This window comes from Zootoca vivipara, chromosome 1 (assembly GCF_965207765.1).
Source record: "Zootoca vivipara chromosome 1, rZooViv2.hap1.1, whole genome shotgun sequence".
Lineage (NCBI taxonomy): Eukaryota > Metazoa > Chordata > Lepidosauria > Squamata > Lacertidae > Zootoca > Zootoca vivipara.
The window spans coordinates 92791308-92816437 of record NC_142582.1 but is presented as its reverse complement, the minus strand read 5'-3'; the positions used below and the strand labels follow the sequence as shown (position 1 = coordinate 92816437).

The following is a 25130-nucleotide window of genomic DNA, read 5'->3' as shown; positions in this document are numbered from 1 at the left end:
AGGTGATTTCGAAGCCAGCTCGGCGGGGAGGAAAGACGGCGAGTGCTGAGCGGGCTGGTTTGAAGTGCGGCGGTTGGAGCGGTCGGTTGGAGGAGGCGAGCATGGAGGCTCCTTCCGCGCAGCAGCTGGAGGCGCTCAAGTACGGCGAGCTGAGGCGCCTGGCCAAGAGTGCGGGGCTGAAAGCCAACCTCAAGGTGCGGGTGCTGCGCGCAGTGAAGCGGCGTTGGGGCCGCGACCTTGGCTGGCTGGGGAGGGGCGACTGGGTGCGGGGCGAGGCGAAACGTGAGAGGGTGTTTTTAGGAGCGAGAGTCGTTTTCGGTCCTCAGCCACAGGTCGGTCACTGGCTCTCTATTATTTTTGTTATCTGGCTTCATAACAACAGTCAGTTGGGTTTTCTGCCTGGGAGGAAGCTCCGTCTGGCGGGAAATATGGCCGCTGTTCCATATCCAGGTGGATTGCCAGGTGAGCCTCAGAGGAGCTCGCGCGCCCAGGACGTTCGTCCCAGCTAATTAACCTGTCGCTAGCTATAGCTTAGGGCCCCACTCTCTTGGGGGGCCCAAAAAAAAGTAAAGGAAAAAACATTTCCAAAATAAAACCTACATACAGCAACAGTGTTTTGTGTTTGTGTGGTCCATAAATTACCATATAGCATATATTCAACACAAAAAACAGCGACAATTTGTTGTTGACAAAGGACAGCTGGACATATAAAGGGCCCCATTACCTTCAGTTGCCTAGGGCCGCATCAAACCTAAATCCGGCCCTGCACACACTAGTGGCCAAAATTGTGGAAACCTTTTGGGGAAAGTGTATTTGCAAGGTTTGATGGCTCATAACACCACTTTTTTTTTTGGCAATACCATAAAATTATGTATCAATGGAAAGATAATTTAATGAAGAATATAATGCAACAAAGTTCAGGTATCTGTATTCTATCAATACAATTCTATCAGCTACTGCATATGAACCCAAGCAAGTTGTGTCTTTTCTGGTTATTTGACTATAACTTTTGTTAGAATACAGATAATTGAACAAACTTTGTTGCATTATGTTCATTAAATTATATTTCCATTGATATGTAATTTTATAGTATTACTAAAAAAAAAAGTGCTATGAGCCATCAAACCTTGGAAATACACTTTTCCCAAAAGGTTTCCACAATTTTGGTCACTAGTAGTTATCGCGGTCACTTGTCTTCGTGAGCCATGTTTGTGTGGTGTGGGGCAGTGTGAGGGATCTGCCCTTCATCCTGCAGCAATGGGCAGGGAGAGAAGGTCCAAGTACGTCAGAGGTGCTAGTCCATATGAACTGTGCCCGCTCAAGTTGCCTAGTCAAGTTGAAACCGCCGCCCTACTCAAAACAAAACAAAATTATGCCGGAGGGCTATCTTTTCTAGATTGCTTTCCTGTGGTGCATTTAACTGCCCGCAAACAAACACTAACTGGCACCAGCTTTGTAGTGGGTGCTTCTAGATGGCTTTATTGTGGGATCAGGGCTTGCCTGCTGCACCCCTTTATATACAAATTGGGGGTTGGCTTTTGCTGTCCAACTCCCCAAGAGACTTCAAGTGCCCTGAGTCCATGGTGGATAGCCCTCATACTTTCTATCAAGTTCTGCCTGCTGGTGTAGACAGCAAGTGGTGGAACAGCAGTGAATGTTATGACTACAAAAACAGAGTGTATGGAAGCTAATGTGCCAAAGATACAGAAAAATCTGGTCTGAATGACTTCTTTGTGATATTAAATATCCCTTCCTAGGAGCACCCAGTATGTTCCTCTTTCTCAAATACAGGGTTCCCCAATTCTGTTAGCTGAACCATAAAGCAGTGAAAGGCTATGTAATCTATTTCGTTACCTAATGTTGTACCAACTTGAAAAGACTGCACATTCTTATTACTCAATATAATATACCGCATTACAAATTCAAAACAAGCTTAAACCTTTTCTCTATCATGACTTTTGTCTATTTAATTTAAAGTGACTTATAATGGTGTATTCTTGATATTTTTATATGAAAAAACCTGGAGAAATGAAACCTTGTGTACAATGATCTCACATTATGCTGTAACTATTTTGTAGGCAGACAAGTTGTTACATTTGTTGAAGCAGCACTTCCTTGTACCAGTAAAGGAAAATGGAAGTATGGTAAGCACAAAATATATTTTGCCTATCAATTTCTGTGTTTTTCATTGCCTTTAAAACACCCTGCTCACTTGTTAGTTATGCATATGCTGACACAGAAGTGATTCTCACCTGATTTTTATCACAATTATTCTTGGGGTATAAACTAAGCCATTTTCTGAAATCACCACAAATAAGTGATTGAGTTTCAGCGGGGTGGGAAAATCTCCCCATGTTGCTTCCTCAGTGTTTACAAATAATTTGGATATAAGAATGATGTGGTCCAATTTACTTGGTACAGGTAAACAAAAGAGGCTTATCTACAGATACAGATGAGGTGAACAGCAGTCAAAGTCTTGAAAATGATTCCATGGTGACTAAAAGGCGTAGAAAACAGAAAAATGATGATGCACAGGGAAACCCAGAAGGAAAAACAGAACTTTCAGAGAAAGAGGTGACTTTATGTATCATTCGGTCTTCTTATTGTAAATATTTACCTGCTGCTTTTGGAATTTTTTGTTGGTATTTTATGCTTTTGAAAAGCATTTTATATGAAAAGGCTATAGTGCTTTATGCAACAATCAAAAGGTAACAACATTTACGAGTTGTGTGTACTATGTCCTTCAAAAAGGTATCAAGAAATGTCTGATCCTGAACCCTGTATAAATTAAGTTATGCATAATTTACTTTGTAACATTGTTAGTCATTGGGTGCAAAGAACTAGTCAGGGCACTCTCCAGCTTTTGAAATCCATGCTCTGATCTCCCTATCTTTTGCCTGTATATTTACAAGCATGCATTGAAGCCCTAAGGCTTTCTTTTACTGTTCTACTGTAGCAGAAAAGCAAAATGCTTATTTACAACTCTTTTTTTTTGAACTGCAGATTCTGACAGAGGTGACAGAATATGAAGAGGCTCAGGATGTTGAGTCTAGAAAGACGCTGAAGACCAGCCAAAACAAGTGTCTGTTGAACAGTGGAATTGTAGAAAATTTAGCAGATAACTCGGATAATGAATGTCAACAAAAGGACAGAAAAACCAGAAGAAAAGGAGGTGAAAGTAACTTGCACTTTTAAGTAAAATGCTTGTTTTGTGCTAGTTCAGTACAGTGTGGGGGGCAATCTGTTGTCTATATTTTCACACTCAGTAAAATCTGGGATTCTTGGGAGCTGAACCATAGCTGCCAAGTCCGGATCGTAAAGATCCGGGATCGGCAGCGCGCGCACGACCAGAAGTTGCGTGACGCAACTTCCGGTGGCGCTTCGCCCTTCTATGGGCAGCAGAAAATGGCGGCGCCGGAAGTCGCTTCCGCGCATGACCGGAAACACGTAAAAGCGACTTCCGGCGCCACCATTTTCTGATGCCCATAGAAGGGCGAAGCGCCACCGGAAGTCGCGTCACGCAACTTCCGGTCATGCGCGGAAGCGACTTCCGGCGCCGCCATTTTCTGGTGCCCATAGAAGGGCAAAGCGGCACCAGAAAAATGGCCGCCGGGAAGAATCGAATTTAAGGGACAATGCCGGGATTTTCTGCCAAACGGGAGACCGCCGGGAAACGGTGAGAAAAAAGGGGTTTTCCCGGCGGATACGGGATACTTGGCAGCTATGAGCTGAACAATAGTTTGTAGGCAGTAAGATTCAGGGGCAGCAGTGTGCGGTGTTGCTCTGGCTAGTAGTCTCGTGAAGAGTCTAATGTGAGAGGAGCTTTAATGTACCACTTTTATTTTCCTCTTTGTCATCAGCACACTCAAGACTAACAAAATCGCCATTGCACAAAGCCATTAGTAGAAAGCCTTAGCAAACATTGCAATCATATGAAAGATCATCTGATGGAAACTTGAATAGCTAAATTTGTCCTGCTTAACTTAAGAAATTTAAAAATATTAAGAACAGTTTAAAATTGTATCACTAGTCTTGCCCAATAATTTTCAAGTTTTCTCCCATATCTGTTTCCATCAGGTAGGAGTCTTGTGGATCCTGTCTCTGAAAAGAAACCTGAGAGAACAAGATTTGTTTCTACCACTCCAAGTAAGTAGCATTAATACAGCTGACCTGCCATAGCAGGATAAAATATTAACCTATTTGTACAGTGGTACCTCAGGTTACAGACTCCGCTAACCCAGAAATAGTACCTCGGGTTAAGAACTTTGCTTCAGGATGAGAACAGAAATCGTGCTCCGGTGACAGCGGGAGGCCCCATTAGCTAAAGTGGTACCTCGGGTTAAGAACAGTTTCAGGTTAAGAACGGACCTCCAGAATGAATTAAGTTCTTAACCAGAGGTACCACTATACATGAATCTAAATGTTTAAATGCACAGGTGTTGTTTTTTTCCTTTGCTTTGTCATTTGTTTGGCTGTTCAATCACACTAACGTGCTTATTTTAAAAAAATATGTGGGAAAGATTTTTATGGAAGAATTTTGCAGCAAATCTTCAGAGCCACTGATATGGTAACCAGCAACTATCCTCAGCTTGCAGTTGAATTCCCTGTCTTGACGACTGAAAAGTATCTTATATGACACCTTGATGCTTGCTATTTCTGTTTTGCCTTCTGTGTTAACAGTTCAGATGGATCTCACACAATTCCATGTACGTGGGATTTCTTTGTGCAATGGACTTTAACCAGAACAAAACATTTAGAAGGGCATTTGAAGGCTGATATGTAGAGGAGCATGGGGAGACTTGGAAGTAAATTTAAAGCTTCATACTAATGAGTGTACAGCAATAATAATAAACTTTTCTTTTTGATGTACTAATATGTTGATTATATTTCATATGTACCACCTCATTTTCTTGAGTTGCATCTGCTACGTGTGCTTGTGTCTTAAAATAACCATGCTTTCTTACTCTGATATAGCTGTAATAAATGTGCAAATATTTCAAAATTTCCCCATGCTCACAAGTCCATGAAGACACTAATATCTGGTACAAATCCAACTGATTAATACATGCCTCCATGGCATTACATGCAAATAGCCTGTAGTTACTGGCATTTTAGAGAGGGAAATGTGGTAAAACTGTCAGACTCATACGTCTAGAACATTGCTGTGAAAAAGCAAAATTCAAGTTTTGACATCTGAAAACATTTGGAGATTACATTTTTACATACCCAGTTACAGTTCTCTTAAGCTACAGTATGTTGTATACTGTAACAAAAGTTAGAGGCACGAATGATATTCTATGCTGCAAACATAAATGAGAAATCAAACTCTTCGGCATTTGTGGTGGACTTGTTCTTATATTAGTCTGATTTATCAGCAAGAATAACAACAAGGAAGATCTCATGAATCTGATATTTTTACTAACATTCATGAAGCTAAAAAATAGATGTCAAGACCTTGGCCGATAACAGAAGCAGGAATGGTTTGTGCAAGTACTGAAGGAAAGAGACTTTACAACTAAAAATGGGAGAATAAATTTAATAAGGGTACAATCACAGATAATTAACACAGTGCTAAATAACTAGGAGGAAGATAGCTGTCACTTAAAATTTTTTAAATGGCAACTTTATTATAGGAGCAACAAAGCACCTATTTAAAACAAATGTCTGTTCATGTATTTAATCCACTGTAGAACTTAAGCAGTAAATCTTGTTATGCATATTTGTATCCAGTGCTGCACAAGTGGAGTTGAACTCGCACAGTGATATTTCCCCTTCCTCCTCCTCCTCTGTTTATCCCCAGAATCTTCTCTGTAGCAGATGTTCTGGGTATGGGGTGGGGCTGCATGGGGAGGAGAAAAGGAAGTTACTGTGCAAATGGAACAGCAATGTTGGACACAACCTTGTAAAGTTACTAGGTGCAAATAGAATAACAATCTCTGCCTCCTGACTACAGCAGTCTGCTGCATTTCTCTGCTGGGTGCAGATAAGGAAACTGAGTGCTCCATTTCTCTTCTAGCACACTCACCTGCATGATTCTTGTTGATTTATAGGGGGCTGCAAACTAGCAATTACATTGGTATGTGTACTTTTAAAGAAAAATATTGGTAACAATGTTCTTTTTAATTCTGAAGACTTTAAGAAAATTCACGAGGCTCAGTTCAAGAAAATGCAATCTATTGATCAATACATTGAAAGGAAAAATAAAATGATTCGCAACTTCAGCAATTCAGTTAATGAGGTGAAGGTAAGGATTAACTTTCTCCACGCCACCCTATATGCAGAGTATTTAGAATGAAACCTGCATTCACTCATAGTAATTACCAGCAAGGGTGCATGTCATAAATTTAGCCCTCCTTTCTTCCAAACACCATCTCACCAATGACATAGGTCTTTCAGTCCCTGGGTACTGTGAAGTTCTTTCATACAATGTATTCTGACCCACAAAGTAGCTTGGCCCAGTCCTAATTGCCCTGTATTCTCCATACCTTTCTTTTGCTTTTTCCAATTTTCTCTTGTTGTTTTTTGTTAGGTAAAGGGACCCCTGACCATTAGGTCCAGTCGTGACCGACTCTGGGGTTGGACGCTCATCTCACATTATTGGCTGAGGGAGCCGGCGTATAGCTTCCAGGTCATGTGGCCAGCATGACAAAGCCGCTTCTGGCAAACCAGAGCAGCGCACGGAAACGCCGTTTACCTTCCCGCTGTAGCGGTTCCTATTTATCTACTTGCATTTTGACGTGCTTTTGAACTGCTAGGTTGGCAGGAGCTGGGACCAAGCAACGGGAGCTCACCCCATCACAGGGATTCGAACTGCTGACCATCTGATCAGCAAGCCCTAGGCTCAGTGGTTTAACCACAGCACCACCTGGGTCCCTGTTTTTTGTTAGACCCTCCTTAATCTTCAGGGGGCATACTTGCCAGGGTTGAAACCAACTTGTCCCCATAAGTCTTGTGGAGATTGACCCTTTAAACATTTGTATTTTATAATCACCAGGTATTTCTGCATTATGACTGCTGGACTATTAAAGTATTCTGTGCCCCTACTTCCCTCACCAACCCCATAATCACCTCAGCAGCATCAACACCCTAGAGCTCCTTCCCACCTCATGCAGTGAAAAAGCTCGCTTTTCATATTTCCAAACCCATTCAGGATAGAAGCCACTTCTATTCTGAAACCCTGCTTTGCACCCGTTTTTGCATTCACCCCCACGTCCATGCTGCCTCTTCCCTCCTTTTTTTTAATAGAAAAAAGTCTACCTCCTTTTTTATGCACCCTCCCTGCACACAGACCCACCTACATTCTTCGAACATTGCAACTACTAATCACTCTTGTCATCTGCCAAATTATGACGCCACCATCCCCTCCTATTCAGCAGCCCCTTTTGTACGCCTACTTTTTGCAGCCCCTTTTCCACCAGTTTTACCATCACCCTTTACCTTCCCTGCTCCCCTTTCCTTTCCTTTTCTCAACTTTCGCTTGCACACAGACCATGCTTCAACAACATTGCATGAAGGTACTATGCAATATTTGAGGGCTCCACATCCATCCTCTATCTTTCTCATATTAGGAAGTTTGATTACACCATGAAGCAAGGGACACTGACAGATTCCCTTTCATTTCCCTCAGTGCTCCTTCCTCCATAGCACTGCAAATGCCCCCCTTTAAATCCATCCACTTCCATCTACTCCCCAATTCCTCCTCTCCAGCCTCTCTCTCCCCCGCCACTACAGCCCTAAAATGGTGTTTCTCTCACAGTTACCTTTCTTTCTATTCCCCTCATTCCTCCAAATGCCACATTTACCCCAACCCAATCCCACCTGCCCCTTCCTCTTTTCTTCCCCACCTCACACACAGAAAGACTCCCCCTTCCCCACCAAGTCATTTACAACAGTGTCTTCTCCCTCTTCCTCCTCCTGCCCCTGCTTTAGAAAGTTAGGAATCAGCCCATGAAAACAGCACAGTGGGGGCTAGTGCAAATATAATTTAGATGTGAAAGTTTGCTAGGCATTATAGGCAGTGTGATAAGCTAACAGCTTCAGATAACATTCCAATTGAGACCTGTGTCATCTCTGCTTTTCAGCAGGCAATGACAATGTGGCTCTTTAGCGTAGGGCATAGCTGCCAAGTATCCCGTATCCGCCGGGAAAACCCCTTTTTTCTCACCGTTTCCCAGCGGTCTCCCGTTTGGCAGAGAATCCCGGCATTGTCCCTTAAATTCGATTCTTCCTGGCGGCCATTTTTCTGGTGCCGCTTTGCCCTTCTATGGGCACCAGAAAATGGCGGCGCCTGCGCCGGAAGTCGCTTCCGCGCATGACCGGAAGTTGCGTGACGCGACTTCCAGTGGCGCTTCGCCCTTCTATGGGCATCAGAAAATGGCGGCGGCGGAAGTCGCTTTTACGTGTTTCCGGTCATGCGCGGAAGCGACTTCCGGCGCTGGCGCCGCCATTTTCTGATGCCCATAGAAGGGCGAAGCGCCACCGGAAGTCGCGTCACACAACTTCCGGTCGTGCGCGCGCTGCCGATCCCGGATCTTTACGATCCGGACTTGGCAGCTATGGCGTAGGGCACTAGATACATCCTGGTTTTGGAGTTTGGTTTTGCGTTTATCACTTGGTTTAACTTAGTAAACCACTAAAATATCCTAATGGACTGAAAGTGCACAGAAGTATTGGCAAATTAAACTTCAAAGCAGTCATTTTGAGGCTCATATACTGATTTCAGCAGTTTTTCATCTGGTATAGTAGCTTTCCTAATGCCTCCATAGGGCTCAGACAGACAGCAATAGGCAGGCTGTGCTTACATCAATTTTTATGGGATATCTTGTTCAGAATGTCTGTGGCTCCTATTTTGGCTAAAGCAAGCCATATTTGCTTTTAATTTGGCAATGTGTTCATCTTGGGGAACTTGAATAACACCCATAGAAATAAAATAAAAAAATAATCCTTCAGTAGCACCTTAAAGACCAACTAAGTTTTTATTTTGGTATGAGCTTTCATGTGCATGCACACTTCTTCAGATACAGTGAAATGATACAGTTTATCTTCAAATGTTGGCAGATGCTGTCTCAGAAGACATCTCAGAAACACACTCAAAACAGTAATTCCAAGGTGAGAATAAATTATTGGTTTTCAGCTTACCTTAAAACTTTAATAATCCCTGATTTACTCCAAATCACAGTGCAGATTTTAAAATATGCTAATATCCCTCATATTTGCAGAAGCGTTCCAGTTCCAGAGGGTTTTTATTAAGCCCTTATCCTCAAAGGAATAAGCAGTCTGCTGTGTGTACTCCTGTAAACTTGCAATACTCACCATGCAATTCTTCTGGCACTGCAAACAAAAGCATCTTATCTCAAAAATCAATATTCAGCTCAACCAGCCTCTCTAATACCAAGATGAATGTCAGGTAAAGACACTTTGAGTAGCAACAACTAATAAAATAATGTTAGTATTATGAGATTGTGACATTTATATAATGCTACACAGTTGAAGCATGTGTATATTTAATTACAACAATGGATGAAGGGTGATAAACACATTTAATAAATAAAAAATAAATAAACACTACAGTACTTTAAAAGATTGCGGGGGGCTAGTAGTTCGGGCTCTGTTGCATGTTTTCAGTGTTTATTTGGAAGAAAATGGATTTAAGGAATAGCTGAAAATGGACTATTAAATACTGAAAATAACTGTTTTGCTCAGATTCTCTACATCTACAAAGGATAACGAGCACAAGCGCTCCCTTACCAAGACGCCATCTAGAAAAACTCCTTTCCTGAAAGTTGATACCCCAGCCAGCCAGAAGAGCAATAAGTCAATAACTATGACAAATTTCAAAGGAAGTGCAACAAAACATCCATCAGCAGAAACCTCAACAAACTCTGGTAACTGATGAACTGAATTTGCAAATAAACACAATGGCAATTGTCTATACAGTACTTTTTTCTACAAGGGAGAGGCAATTCTTGCAGTGTAGGCATCTGGTGCAGAATCTGTGGGCTATTGTTGCATAGTCAGGATTTGGTTCTCCTCAGTGTTTTAAGGCACTGAAATAACTACACTGGTGGGGTGGGCTACAAGAAGGGAAAAATTAATTCAGCATGAAAAGCTGGAACAGCATTGCCCTCCAATATGCAGTCCAGTGTGTTATAAGTAAACGTGTCTCTGGAGACTTAAGAGGTCTTTCCTCATTCCTTCCTTGATTTGTCTCTTGAAGTTCCATGTGGTGTCCTGTCTCATCACTCTTCCACTTCACCCCCTGCGACCCATATTTTTGATGGAAATTTTCTTTCCTTCAATAAACACTTGTCTAATTGGAAGGCGTTCATGCTCCTTTGGAATAATGGCAGTTTTATGGTGTAACTATATTTGTAATTTATTTGTTCAGTACATTAGATGACTACGAAAAACTCAAGCCTACTTTTCAGTTTAAGAAAGAGCAACACCATCTCTTTAACCTTTTGCTTTTGCTCTAGGGAGTTCAGTATTAAGTCTAATTACTACTAGAATCCAAATGGAAGTGTAAGGGTAATTGGTTTTTCATCAGATTTACAGCTCAGTCAAGCTTCTATACATAACACTTTCAAGCAGCAAACAGTTTAGCTGGTATCATTTGCTAAGTTTTACCTGCCTGTCACTGGTGTTCATGTGCGGTCTTCTTTTGATAGCTGTTACCCCTTTCAAGTTTGAAGCCACCAGCGCAAAGAAACCAGTATTTGATCTACAAGCAAGTCTGTCAAGACCTCTTGGCTATCAGCCACATAAAGGTATTGAAAATTAGCATGGCAATATAGTTGCAAAATGGTTGTTTTCCTAATATGACACCAACTTTCAGTGCACATAGAGTCATACATTTGTAGAGTTGAAAGAGGCCACAGGGGTCATCTAGTCCAACCCCTGCAATGCAGGAATCTTTTGCCAAACATGGGCCTTGAACCTACATCCCTGAGATTAAGAGCCTTGTGTTCTACCGACTGAGCTGTCTTCCCATTTATCATACCACTTGGATTGATGAATTTTATGTACTGTACATCATTTAGAAATCTTATTGAATTTGTCTTTTCTAAATCATATTGAAACGAGTTCATTCTTGGTCTATGAAGACCACGACACAGACCTTTAGACAAAAAAGAAAGCACTACCACTCCTAGGGTTTTTTGCCTGTTGCCTACAGAGGTAGGGAAAGTGCATTTCTGTCTAATTCTGTTAACTGCAAATGATAGCAAGTGAAATAACCCAACTTACAGCTTTTCATGAATTCCTATAACAATTATGCTTTACTGTATTAGTACAGTTCACTAGTTTCTCACAGAAGACATACAGTAGTTGTGTGAGTAAAACCCACTACTGGTAGGCTTGAAAAAAGTTACCTGATCTAATCATTCTTTGATCATAAAATTTCATGTGATCAAGCTTAAGTAGGTCAGCACTGATTTGTAAATGAATTTTGCCTTTCCAGAGTAATAATACACTGCAAGTAGTAAATGCTAACGTGCAGACTGAAATGTACTTATCTTCAAGTTCACTCAAACAATTTGTGCTATATACAAAGGCTAAATCTTGGCATATTTTCCTTCTATGTAAATATAGGAAAACTGAAACCTTGGGGCAAATCAAAGGAGAACCTCCAGACTCCATGTTCACACAAAAAAAGAAATTATAAACAGCCACTTCTTCAGACCAGGCAAGTATATGACTTAAGGCTGCCATACAGTCTACCATAAGCTGTTTTCAGATGATGTGACCATTCTCATAACTTTACCTCACTTCACTCACATGTGTATGCTTTGGAAATCATAAAAGAGCTCAAACAGTGGTTCCAATCCTAGTATGGGCCACCTTACCTACCGTCTAGTACCAGTAGCAATATTGATGGCCCCATGCCATCCCATGAGGTCTCCTACAGACAAAGTAAGGATTTGATAGTTCTGCAGTAAGACTGCTGTGTATAGAAGTGATCAAGCAAACAGTGTCATATCTGCATACATGGCAAGTGAGAAGGGTTCTGTGTATAAACTAACATTTGGCAAAGTCTTTATATAAAGTATTTTTATATTGTGGGTGGATGTTGTTTATTACTTTATTTAAAACATTGCCTAATATAAGTTTGTCTTGGCCTTTGGCTAGAACAAATCTTAGGAACGTGAAACTACTAACATACGGTATGTGTAGAAATTCTGCCCATGAGCCACTCGAGATCTCCTCCCATGGATGAGCTCTTCGCATACATTGGGGTGCATGTCTTCTCATCCTCACAAAATATGCAGGGAGGGAGGTCTGGCCCCCTTTCATAGGCTTTCAACTTATGAGGAAGCTCATCTGAAGCCACCTCCTGATAGAAAGCATTGAAAGCCCTGACAAAAGCAAAGAGAAGAACTTGATTTAAGAGAGGGGCATGAAAATAGGTGATTATCTTTAAGTTTTAATTGTGCAAAGCATAAAAGACAGCGACAGGTCCTCGGGCACCCTTAGGTTGGAGATACTAATAATGAAAAGTGGCCCCCCCATTAAGTAAGGGTTCCCCCGTGAAGTGTACTCTTGGGTTGAGAGCCGAAACATTCCTCCCCCTCAATACTACTGTCATTCTGCAGCATGAGGTTTGGGACCAGCAGTACAGCTTGGGGATAGGAAGGTTTAAAATAAACCATAAGGTGTGTTAATGGTGGGGAGCCCGCCCTGTGGAACGCCCTCCCATCAGATGTCAATGAAATAAGCAACTATCCTATTTTTAAAAGACATCTGAAGGCAGCCCTCTTTAGGGAAGTTTTTAATATTCAATGCTTTATGTTTAATACTCTGTTGGGAGCCGCCCAGAATAGCTGGGGAAACTCAGCCAGATGGGTGGGGTATAAATAAATAAATGAATAAATGAATAAATAAATAATAATATACTCTCATTTTAAACTTGCTTTAGGGATGAAGGAAGGCCAAGGACCTCTGTCCTTGCATGCCCCTTAGTACTGGCCCTTTAAAGAGATAAACTTCAGTTTTCAAGCCTCCCACTATGCTACAAATAATCTAAGTGGCAGCTGAAGCTACTTACCAATATTATTAAAATTCTTGTACAGTATATAGTTTACGCAATTTAAACCCCAATCTGGATTGAAAGCTTTCTCCATTATATCCAGTATTCTTAGAGCAGTCATTCAGAAATACAAATACTTTGCTTCTAGCTAGCAAGTAGATACGGAAAGCTAGCAAGTAGATATGGAAAGCATCTTCCCACTTGCTCTGCAGAGAAGTAATTACAGCAATTTCTTATTTGACTATCTTATGGATGGGGTCATACTTATTTTATTTCATTTATGACTGGAATTCAACTATGCAACTTTAATTTATAGTCGAGTATGGTTCCCCCCACACACACATGTAAAAATGGATGCAGCAACAAAAGAACACTGAAGAGTTTGTCTTTATTGCCTTTGTGTACTTGTTAGCACTGGTGCATGAGTTAATATAATATGGTATGTTTTGCTTACAGAGAAGAGAGGAGGGAAAGGCATGTCCAGGGAAGACAACAGAGAAAAGACGAAGTGCTTAGATCCCGGAGAGGATTAACTGTTGTTTAAGGCTAACTCAAAAAATATTTTGTGAATAGCATTTTAATGCAAAACATTTAAGTGTATTGTGTAAGATTAAAGGAACAAAATTAAGTTTTAGATGCATTTAATAGAGTGCTTTTATATACCTTTGTTTTACCGATTTCATTAAAGCAATATTGCTGACAGTATGTTGTCCAACTTGGATAAGTTAATTTTAAATCAGTGCACACTTACACAGCTCTGCCACCAGAGCTGTTCTCTACTGCTCTAGGTGCTCTGAACCTCAGTTAGCAACAATAATGGTTCATGTGGTAGTTAGGTGTATATTCTCTACAGCAAAAGTTGCAAACCTTTTCAGGTCCATGAGCATCTTTGAATTTTTGAGTCTGCTTCTCTGACTCGGTTTATCTTCCAACTGCAGACCATGGAAAAGGTTTCAAATGCTACACTTTTCAGATGGCCGAGGATGCATTTCCAAGTGCTGTGAGGTTTATGGTTCTGCCTGCCAGCCTGGGGTCACTACTCACTTGGAATGTTTCTGCTTCCCTGCCGTTGGTACCTCAGCACCTTGGGGGGATATTTGTAGGGCAGAATTAATGCCTATTCAACTGCTGCAGCTTCTTTTGGTAGGACAGTACAGCAGGGGCCAGTAAGAGTAGGGTCCACAGCTGGTCCCACCCATCTGAGTAGCTCTGATATATCCCATCCAAGGATCCCCTCACCTCTGCAGCAAAATGACATTGGACCTCCTATAAAGGTCCTTCCTGCAGGGGTAGGGGGACCCTATCTGCCCTAGGTTGGTTTGGGTCATTGGCTGTAGGTTGGACAAATTTGTTCATATATTTTTTAGTATTCTCTCAAATTTGAGTACACTAGTTCAGTTCAATTTTGTACTGGTTTTATCCTGGATGATGATCTTCAAGTCTTGTTTTGCACTTTGTCAGCTGGCATGTTGTGTCTATGAGCTGCAGTCCTTTTCTCCGAGATTAACATTATCTTTTCTTCTGAGTTGGATTACCTTGTCTAATTCACATATTTTGCCTGTGGAGCAAATTGGAAGGACAACCCATCTGAGGATCCACTCCATCTATCATGGGAGATCCAATGTCACTTTTTCAATTGAATACAGGAATTCTTAAATAATGAATTGGGAATTTTCTGACCTTCTACATGAAAAGTACTATTGTACTGGTGCCTGATCAAGACCACAAAGTCTACCCCCTGGCTAGTGATCAGTTAGGAGTGGGAATTCATTTCATCACCAAGTCTGTCCCCATCCCCTTCAAGTGTATACTATAGTTTTAATCAAGGACACTATGGAGGATGAGCAGACACAATACATATTTATTTTAGATCCCATTCACTGCAAAACGGCACCCAGGAAGGATCAGAACATACATTGCATTAAATATATATATATAAAATACAGTGGTACCTCGGTTTACAAACACAATTGGTTCCGGAAGTCTGTACTTAACCTGAAGAGTACTTAACCTGAAGCGAACTTTCCCATTGAAAGTAATGGAAAGTGGATTAATCTGTTCCAGACAGGTCCGCGGAGGACTTAAACTGAAAATACTCAAACAGAGGTGTACTTAAACCGAAGTATGACTGTACTTAAAACTAAAACATGTTCTTCCACCTGTCCTAAACGTCTTCAGTCAAGGCCGATCTTCAAAAATTGCAGAAAAACATTTTCACCTTGCTCCAAAATTAATGTTGGTACCAGCCTGCAGGGAAGTGTGTTCCTTCTATGGGGTACCACCACCAAGAAAGCCTTACTCAGAGGCCCAGTCATCTAGAACTCATCATGATATGACCAAAAAAGCTTTAATCACAGGCAGGACGTAGTAGAGACGAGGATTGAAGGAATAGCACAGAAAACTCTTAAAGAGGATGTAACATTTTTTCCCCTAGTGGTATTGTCCTTCCATCTGATTGATAGCAGGTACACACTTCCCTATGGAGAGTTCTGATAACAAAGTTTCTTCCCACCTAAACTGAATGGAAGAGTGTAGCTTGTTTTGCAAGTCTCTTCCAATGAAGGGCTTCTAAATGGGACAGACTAAGGTCAGAACGGAATCTAGTACTCCCTCCAAATGGAATTGCAACTAATCTCTGTACACTAGTGGCTTTGGTCACAGCATGGATTGCATTTTTGATATCACTCATTGGGATCCATTTCTAACAAGCTTTGGCATGTCTGCAAATTAGCTCATCCTACCCATGATGGCTGGTAGCTACAAAAAAAAAACATTCAAAAATAATGCAGTGGCCAGAAATGAGTTTAGGGGAGAAATTTATCAGGTAGCCCAACACACAAGCCCCCCAAGCCTTCTATGCCACTCATTAGCTAGCTATTTGTTTCCCACAAAATACTTGCCTCTTACTCTTCAAGTGAAATGGATATTTCAATGTAATTTTAGACCTTTAGCCTGTTGACTTTACTCCAAGTTAGTAAACCATTAGAATGCATCCAGTCGCCTAACCTTGAAAGCCACTAACTTACAGCTACTACTGTCTTTCCACATGCTATTTTAGTAGGCTGAGGTTTCCTCCCTCCCCCTGCTGTTTGCAAATTTTGTGTAAGGGGGTGGTGGTGGTGGAAGTTTCCAATTTCAGATGAATAGCAGTCCTCCAAATGTTCAGTAAGTTCTACTTCTTGGGATTCTTGGGATTTCTTTCATATAGCTCATAGGCAGTTTCCTCTGTATGGGCTGCATCACAGAACAATCCAATGAAGTCAATCTCCAGCTGAAATGGACCATTTACTTGGTCAGCTATGGTGAGTCCTAAGGTACTGATCTGTTTAAAAACAACAACATTGCATAATTTGTAACAGCATTTTCCAAATTATTCCTTGAATTAACATAGACTTGTGGAGGCCAGAACACTTCTCTACAAAAAGCCATTCATATTTTTTAATGGTCGCTGATTGTCAGCTTATAAACACATCAGAAAACTGGTCTTGGTTTATTGGTAACTAGAAGGTATACAAATATATGGCAAATAGCCTTGGCTGATAAGCTAACACATAGGTTAGAAACAGGGCAATTTCAATACAGACTGGTATTGCTTCATTGCACACATCAACAGTCACTAAAACTACAACACAAACTCCAAGCCAAACCCTATGCTTGGTCCTCCAGCTTTGCCTTCTCTTCTGATGTTACAGCAGAGGTTCCAACAGGAAAGAAGGACCCATATAAGAAGAGTTCCTCTCCTCACTCTAGTTCAGGTACAGCCCTCCTGGGACTTTTCAATCTCTCTGGTTCTGCTATAGGCCTTCAATGGGAAGGTACTTAAAGGACTTGGAACTGGTGAGCAGATAAGCTCCCTGCACTTTTTCTTGGAGAGCAACAGGGCAACTCAACAAGTTAGCCAAGAGCTAAGTGCAGGTTTCAATCATGGAATCTGTATAAAGCACTGAAAGCATCTGTCATTTGTCTCTGTAGAGCAGGGGTGTTCTGCAGTTCAAAAGTTCTTTGCAGTTCACAATTAGTACAAAGAGGATGGGGTATGGAGGGAAATTTCAAAAGAGCACCATCAGCATACAATTTGCGGACTTGTTTCATTGGACCATACAGTATACCGTGTTTCTCATATTTTAAGGCATCCCCCAAAAATAAGCCATGACAGGATTTCAAAGGGTTGGTGAAAAATAAGACATACCCCGAAAATAAGCACTATCGCAAAGCCCCGACCGAGCGAGAGGCGAAGCCGCGGGACCCAGCAGGAGCTCCCTGCCTGCTTCCCCGAGCCGTAGCGCATCGGGGGACAGAGCCGAAGATCGGCGGGCGCTCCTTGCTGGGCTTGACAAGCCCGGGAAACAGCGCCCGCCGATCTTCGGACCTGTGCTGTGTGACAGGCGGGGGTGGGGGGGGAAGCGGAGATCGTTCTCCGCTCTCCCCCCACCCCCGCCTGTCACCGAAGATCGGCGGGCGCTCCTTGCTGGGCTTGACAAGCCCGGCAAACAGCGCCCGCCGATCTTCGGCCCTGTGCTGTGTGACGGGCGGGGTGGGGGGGAAAGCGGAGATCGTTCTCCGCTCTCCCCCCACCCCCGCCTGTTACCGAAGATCGGCGGGCGCTCCTTGCTGGGCTTGACAAGCCCGGCAAACAGCGCCTGCCGATCTTCGGCCCTGTGCTGTGTGACGGGCGGGGTGGGGGGGGGAAGCGGAGATCGTTCTCCGCTCTCCCCCCACCCCCGCCTGTCACCGAAGATCGGCGGGCGCTGTTTGCTGGGCTTGACAAGCCCGGCAAACAGCGCCCGCCGATCTTCGGCCCTGTGCTGTGTGACGGGCGGGGTGGGGGGGAAAGTGGAGATCGTTCTCCGCTCTCCCCCCACCCCCGCCTGTCACCGAAGATCGGCGGGCGCTCCTTGCTGGGCTTGACAAGCCCGGCAAACAGCGCCCGCCGATCTTCGGCCCTGTGCTGTGTGACGGGCGGGGTGGGGGGTGGGGAAAGCGGAGATCGTTCTCCGCTCTCCCCCCACCCCCGCCTGTCACCGAAGATCGGCGGGCGCTGTTTGCTGGGCTTGACAAGCCCGGCAAACAGCGCCCGCGTGCACTTTATTAAAAAATAAGACATCCCTTGAAAATAAGCCATGTTGTGTTTTTTTGAGGAAAAAATAAATATAAGACATGTCTTATAATATGAGAAACACGGTAGTTGAAATCTTGCACTTTCAAGTAGCAGATTTAAGTGTAAGAATATTTACCTTATCTAACCAGAGTGCATGTTGGTTATCCTGGATTCTCCCCCGGCTTGCAAAAAAGAACTTAGAAAATGGAACCTGCCAATAAGAAATTATTTGTTATGATTATTTATTAAATTATATACTGCCCATCACAAGATCTCAGGGCTCTTCACAGAATAAAATACAAGATAAAAACACAAGTAAATAATTAAAAAAACAACAATAACCTCCCCCTTTAGTCAGAAGCAAGCATATTTTAGGTAACTGGTAGCAAGTGTCTTCATGTAGCTCATAATTTCATATTGTGATTTTCATAGTGCTGGCTTTGAATACAAAGCAGGTTTGTGTGTGTGTGTGTGTGTGTGTGTGTGTGTACTCACACTGAGATGGCTATGTAGGTAAGTTTTTTCGTACCCATTACTATTTATAATCCCTGTCGCTTGTGGATAATGCAGCATTCTCTCAACTGATTAGAACTGAAAGCACAGTTATGTACAAGAACAAGAAGATCTTTAAAAGAACAAAATAAGTTATGGGGCAGCTAGAATGAAGGATTGGTCAAGCTATCTGTCTAGGAGGAATTACCACAGGCAAATGGAAATCTGCATGACAAAGACACATATTAACACTTGGTATTCTCAACACTATATAAACTCAACAGAATAATGCTGCATTCGTGATTGGTGTTCAGTAGTAGCAGAATACTTTTCAATACAGCTTCATTTTTAAAACCACATTACTATTAACTATGCAAGAGCTGTTATAGTTTCACAATGCTTGGCCTGCAAATCAGGAGAGAAATAACTGAAAGTGTCACTGCAATTTCATCCTAAGCAATAATTTTGAAAATACAACTCCATGTGACCACAGTCACTCCTGTGCCAAATACCTATCTCCCAAAATAGCCTTGTCAGTAGTTTGCTGAAGTCTGCAAAGATGATACAGTTGTGTACAGGCTATCTATATGCTTAATTACCTATTATTTTAAAAATTTGTAGACTGCCCTTAATCCATACGGGTACTAGGGCATGATACAAATAGGTATAAACAAACTTAAGCATACCACAAAACCAGAAAAACCAGCAAACATTGTAAAATAAGAGGTAACCAAAAACAATAAGAGAAGACTAAAATGCCTGGCGTGCTCTGGTCCATGGGGTCACGAAGAGTCGGACACAACTAAACAACAACAACAAAATGCCAACATTAAAATACCTAGCTAAATAGATAATAGACCTGCAAAAATGAATGGAAACTACAGAAAACCAGTTCTTTCAGGGTGAGTGCAACCTCATGTATAAAATATACAACTAATTCCTGGACACAAACCAGCTACCATCTTGTCAGGATTCCGCCTCATTTACTGGCCCTCATCCAGCCGACTACCAAATCCAGGCACTAGCTCAGCACCTTGACTAGCCGCCCCCACAACTATGGGTTTATTTATCTAGAAACTGCCTCTATTTACCTTCAGCAGCCTTCTATGGTTTTCCACTTATCTCTCAAACTCTTAAAAACTTTTAAGCCTGAAACCGGTGGGGAGGTATCTATAAAATCGTTCTGTTTTTCACTTTTAGAGCCTTATAGACATCCATTTGGACTTATTTTCTGTGCCCTACATATTATTTGATTTAAATAAATAGTTTGTCAGCTTACATTTCCTTTAAACTACAGAAGAGGGACAGATGGGACTGTAGGGCCTCTTTATCAGGTCCGCTGAGAGACCAGCTCCTCAACTATCACTATTTACAACCATTCTATCAGACAATGTAAGTTGGAAAGATGGAACTGCAGGATTGTTTCCATAGGTTTTGGTGAAAAAGCTGGAACTTTTGGCTTTTCCTCTTTACATCTTTCCATTCCAGCTGATCCCTACAAGAACTCTATAGCCTCAACTTGCTTTCTTGCTTTTTATTCCTTTTCCTTTTGTGTTGTCTCTTGGATTGTGAGCATACCTGTAACTCACTCTGGGAACCTTTTTTTTTTCTGAATAGTGGGATAAAATGTTTTAAATAATAACAGCCCATGTTTATTGAATTTTTGACAACTATTACTGGTAAGCCAGAGGTCCTTCAGTTGCTTATTTTGCACATGACAAGTAATACATTTTTACACCCTTATGGAAATACTCATTGTATTACCTTGATTTCCTCCCAATACGGGCCCCCACGTGTGAACATGAAGTAATTATATATGTCATCCTTCTGATGAGAGAAGTATGGGTCTGTATAGATGTTTATCATCCAAGGTCTACCATCACCACGAACACGCAGGACCAGGGTATTGAAATTTGACCAATCATAAGGCTTCTTTCGATCAAAAGTCACCTACCAAAATACAAGATATTGCTCTAAGCCAGAGCTTTCCAAACTTTTCATGTTGATGACACATTTTTCAGACATGCATCATTCAGTTTTACTAGCAAACTGGAGGTTAAACTAACCCATTTCCAGCTACTGGAAGGAATTTTTTAATTTTGTTTCGACTACGTAAGACTAACACGGCTACCTACCTGTAACTAGTAGGTAAAGGCTGAGGAAATCATGCTTTATGCCTTTCTACTCACTATACATGTAATTTGCGTGACTGAATAACATGCCTTAAACATACTATTCTTTTTCAAAAAGTGATAAAAAATAAGCTGGAGTAGAACTTGGTCAAAAACTGAGTTGCATGTCCTAACACATTATAGAACTCAAAAGACATCTCTTTAAAATGGCATTTTTAATACAGTATTCATATTCTCACAGTTGTGGCAGCAGGAAGAGTGTTTGGTCGACTACACCAGTGTTTCTCAACCACTGTTCCGTGGCACACTAGTGTGCCGCGAGATGTTGCCTGGTGTGCCGTGGGAGAATTACTTTATATATAGTCAATATAGGAACAGAGTTAATTTTTTTAACATTTTCTAATGGTGGTGTGCCTCGTGATTTTTTTCATGAAACAAGTGTGCCTTTGCCCAAAAAAGGTTGAGAAAAACTGGACTACACAATGCTGAGCATGCTCTATAAATCAAGGTCAGTACAATTTTAATATACCTGTACATTAAGGAAACACTGCTGCACACAGGCCAGCAACAAATGTATCTCAGATTCATACCCTCCTCCACTAATACAGTTGTACCTTAGAAGTCCATTCCGACTTCCAAAATGTTCAGAAACCAAGGTGCGGCTTCCGATTGGCTCCAGGAACCTCCTGCAACCATTCGGAAGCCACGGAAGCCGTGTCGGATGTTCGGGTTCCAAAGAATGTTCGCAAACCAGAACACTCACTTCTGGATTTGTGGCATTCTGGAGCCAAAATGTACACCTCACAAAGTGTTTGGGACCCAAGGTACAACTGTACTGTATACAACAGTAATGTTTCACATCAAATATAACTGATCTGTAGACAGGACTTTATGATCTGAAAATAGAGAGAATGTATGTACTTTTGTAACACACACACACACACACAATATATATATAGTGTGTGTGTTTTCATCACTAAAAACTAATTCCACTCCTGCTTAATTGTGCTCCCAGTTTGAAGCAAAATGACTATTACTATAATATAGTATATACTCACCAGTCGAGGTTTAGATCTCATGGAGCAGTAACCACTGTACCTGGTCTCACCATCACGAGGTACTGTAGTATTAATGTTCCCATACAACAGAGCAGACTGGTTATTCTTGCCCAGCTGCAAATAGATTTCACTTTTCCCTCCAATTTCAGCATCAGACGAGATTACCCATTTATCCAAGTCTTCTTGACCACGAAACTCCCAAGCCACTCTTGTCTGTTCCATCATGTATTGCTTTAATGGACGTCCCTCAGGCCCTTTCACATGATCAGTTACTTCTTTCACTAATCGTCCAAAATGTGTCTTGATGCCTTCCACTCCTTTCTGAAAGCTGAAGTTTATTTTCTTCCAAGGCGGGGTTCTGTCAGGAGGTGTCCCTGGTCTCCTGTAGCTACTGTACCATGTTAGATTGTAACTATCAACAAGAGGTCTAAGCAAGGGACATAAGCCATTTTGCCAGTGACATTTCTTTAGAAGACAGGCAGCATCCAAAATCTTGAGGGATGAAGCCATAATAATATTAGTAGAAAATTAGAATCTTTTGCTTTCCAACAAACTTTTATTTAAATTAAAAAATAGTGCTTTCAATCCCTGATTAATGTTGTTTGCTTCTATCTGTAACAAAAGGAAATGAAATATTTTTTGAGCATACATGCTGGCTTAATTTATTTTCCAGAACCTACTAAGAAACAGGTATCACATTGTCCTAGTTCAATATTATTACCGTATTTTTAAAATTTTAGTGCAATAAGTATATTGTATTCAATTAGAAGCAGATTGTTTTTCTCTTTAAATGCAAATAGGGAGTGCACACCCATCTGCACATGCATACTCTTCACCTTTTTTGAAATATACTCCAGAGCTGACTAAAAAGGAGAGATGACAATGGCAGTCATGCCCATTCAACAAAAACTATTGGTTTAGGAATAAGATCTTTTGATGGCCTTAAAAAGGTAAAGGATCCCTGACTGTTAGGTCCAGTCAAGGACGATTCTGGGGTTGCGGCACTCATCTCGCTTTACTGGCCGAGGGAGCCGGCATACAGCTTCGGGGTCATGTGGCCAGCATGACCGAGCCGCTTCTGGTGAATCAGAGCAGTGCACGGAAGCACCGTTTACCTTCCTGCTGGAGTGGTAACTATTTATCTACAGTAGTACCTCTACTTACGAATTTAATGTGTTCCGAACACACATTTGTAAGTCGAAAAAATTTGTAAGTCGAATCCCATAGGAATGCATTGGGAGAAAAAATTCGTAAGTCGAAGCAACCCTATCTAAAAATTCGTAAGTAGAAAAAATCCTATCTAAACCGCATCCAAGATGGCGGACGGAGCTCCATTTGTAAGTAGAAAAATTTGTAAGTAGAGTTATTTGTAAGTAGAGGTACCACTGTACTTGCACTTTGACGTGCTTTTGAACTGCTATGTTGGCAGGAGCTGGGACTGAGCAACGGGAGTTCACCCCATCGTGGGGATTCCAACCGCAGACCTTCTGATCAGCAAGCCCTAGGCTCAGTGGTTTAACCCACAGCGCCACCCGCGTCCCTAAGATAGCCATTAACAGCTCATCTCCCATGTGCAATATGAAAATATTAACCTATTTTCCATGGTTGTTGTAGGGGGTGCTGAAATAGCATACATGAAGTACTTTGAAATCTCAAAAGGTATCACTACTAAATCCTAATATGGAAAATTAGTTTATAATCATAACATTTTGACAGAACAGTTTTAGCTTCTGCACCATCTAGTCACCAAGTCCATTATTTATTGTTGGTGTTTTCATTGTATGTTGTAAGTTTAAATGTATTTCATTGTAATAGATCTAGGATTACTTTTAGCAATAAAGAGCAGACTAGAAATGTTTTAAATAAATGACAACTTTAGGGAAACTTGAATATGAGGAAACAACTTAGTTCTAATTGGAAATACCAAATGTAAAACTATGGAATGTTCACCCAAGAACATCATTCACATTTACAAATTCAGAACAAAAGTCAATCAGTAAGTCTTCTGAAACTGTGAATAAATAACACACTAGACGTGGCATGAAATGAATTTACATAAAAGAACAGGCAAAAGTTAAGTACAGCGCTATCACTATGCAGCTATATCCAGACTATCAACGGTATTGAGAATTCTTCCTCACGTCGACAGTTTCCGTGCATATTAATAACCAGCAGACGGCAACGGACGCTAACGCTCTTAGAACAAGTAGATAAATAGGTGCCGCTACAGCGGGAAGGTAAACGGCGTTTCCATGTGCTGCTCTGGTTCGCCAGATGCGGCTTTGTCATGCTGGCCACATGACCTGGAAGCTATACGCCGGCTCCCTCGGCCAATAATGCGAGATAAGCGCCGCAACCCCAGAGTCGGCCACGACTGGACCTAATGGTCAGGGGTCCCTTTACCTTTACCCTAACCTAAGGTTTTGATGCTGACTGGTTTAGCTGAATAGTTGTGCCCTGTTTCTAAAATGAGAGGCGCCAGGGCATAAGGCTACGCGAAACGGATGCCCTTTCGTTTGCTAGACCTGGAGTTTCCAGAGCTAAACCACCCGGGAAATCTAGCGGGGCATTTAGCAAGGAAGCCCACGTGGTTAAAGACACGCGGGCCGACAGGTCCCAGTTCTTGCATGCAGGCAACAACGGCCAGTCACCTCTCACATCCCCGCTTCACTCTCACAGCAAGACCCTAGCGCGCGCCGCCCTCACCTGCGATGCCTCCGCGAGTCCGCCGCCGAAAGCCGTCCGTAAGACCCCAGAGACCGAGTGCAGCTGGCTCCGCTCTACAAGGAAACAAGAGCCTCACACTCAAGGTTCCGCGCTGCACACTGGAGAGTTCCTGGCCAAGCGCCCCCAGAACAAAAGCTCTCCCTCCTTCGGCTAAGAATTCTCCTAGAGACGTTATCGGCCCCCTGAGAAGGACGAGGGACACTGTTGCGTTACCCTCCTCACTTCGCAGTAAGGAACAGTCGCAAATCAGTCTCATGTAGGCCTACGAAGTACAACAGGCTTCAGGAAGTCCCAGTAGGCCAAAACCTTGAAACGGCCGTTTAAGGAGAGCCCGGCTCACACAATGCTTATACAGTACGACTGAGGGCTCGTTTATTCCCAAAATGCTGCTTTCATTTCTTCAAGGGAAACAAGACCCATCGCACTCCCTGCCATCCCCCGCCCCCCTCTCGCCCGCGCGCTGCTTCCTCGCAGCGCCATCTTCTAGGGGCCAAGGGCCGGACCCAACTGACGCGGGACCGCCTCTTTGTTCCACCACAACGCCCGCCCCCTCCCTCCCCGTTCCGACTGGCCACTGGCCCGCCGCTCCCTGACTCCGC

At 42.3% G+C, this 25130-nt stretch overlaps 2 protein-coding genes across 3 annotated transcripts; one reads left to right on the top strand and one right to left on the bottom strand.

The window, feature by feature from the left end:
* The first annotated feature begins 56 nt into the window (after positions 1–56).
* Positions 57–13726, top strand: NUSAP1 (nucleolar and spindle associated protein 1). Of its 2 annotated transcripts, XM_035111677.3 has the most exons (12): positions 57–194; positions 2079–2144; positions 2422–2574; positions 3004–3172; positions 4078–4146; positions 6132–6244; positions 9058–9108; positions 9219–9406; positions 9703–9884; positions 10668–10766; positions 11590–11683; positions 13481–13726. In XM_035111677.3, the coding sequence occupies exons 1-12, from the start codon at positions 102–104 to the stop codon at positions 13566–13568; spliced, it is 1365 nt and encodes a 454-aa protein (XP_034967568.1). In that variant the 5' UTR covers positions 57–101; the 3' UTR covers positions 13569–13726. The 2 variants fall into 2 exon arrangements, with proteins under 2 accessions (XP_034967568.1, XP_088526752.1); XM_088670626.1 differs by lacking the exon at positions 9058–9108.
* A 1139-nt stretch (positions 13727–14865) lies between these two features.
* Positions 14866–25040, bottom strand: NDUFAF1 (NADH:ubiquinone oxidoreductase complex assembly factor 1). Its single transcript, XM_035111689.3, has 5 exons — positions 24511–25040; positions 21805–22416; positions 20379–20564; positions 18259–18333; positions 14866–16346 (listed from the first exon to the last, which is right to left on the bottom strand). The coding sequence occupies exons 2-5, from the start codon at positions 22312–22314 to the stop codon at positions 16197–16199; spliced, it is 921 nt and encodes a 306-aa protein (XP_034967580.1). The 5' UTR covers positions 22315–22416; positions 24511–25040; the 3' UTR covers positions 14866–16196.
* Between the last annotated feature and the right edge of the window lie 90 nt (positions 25041–25130).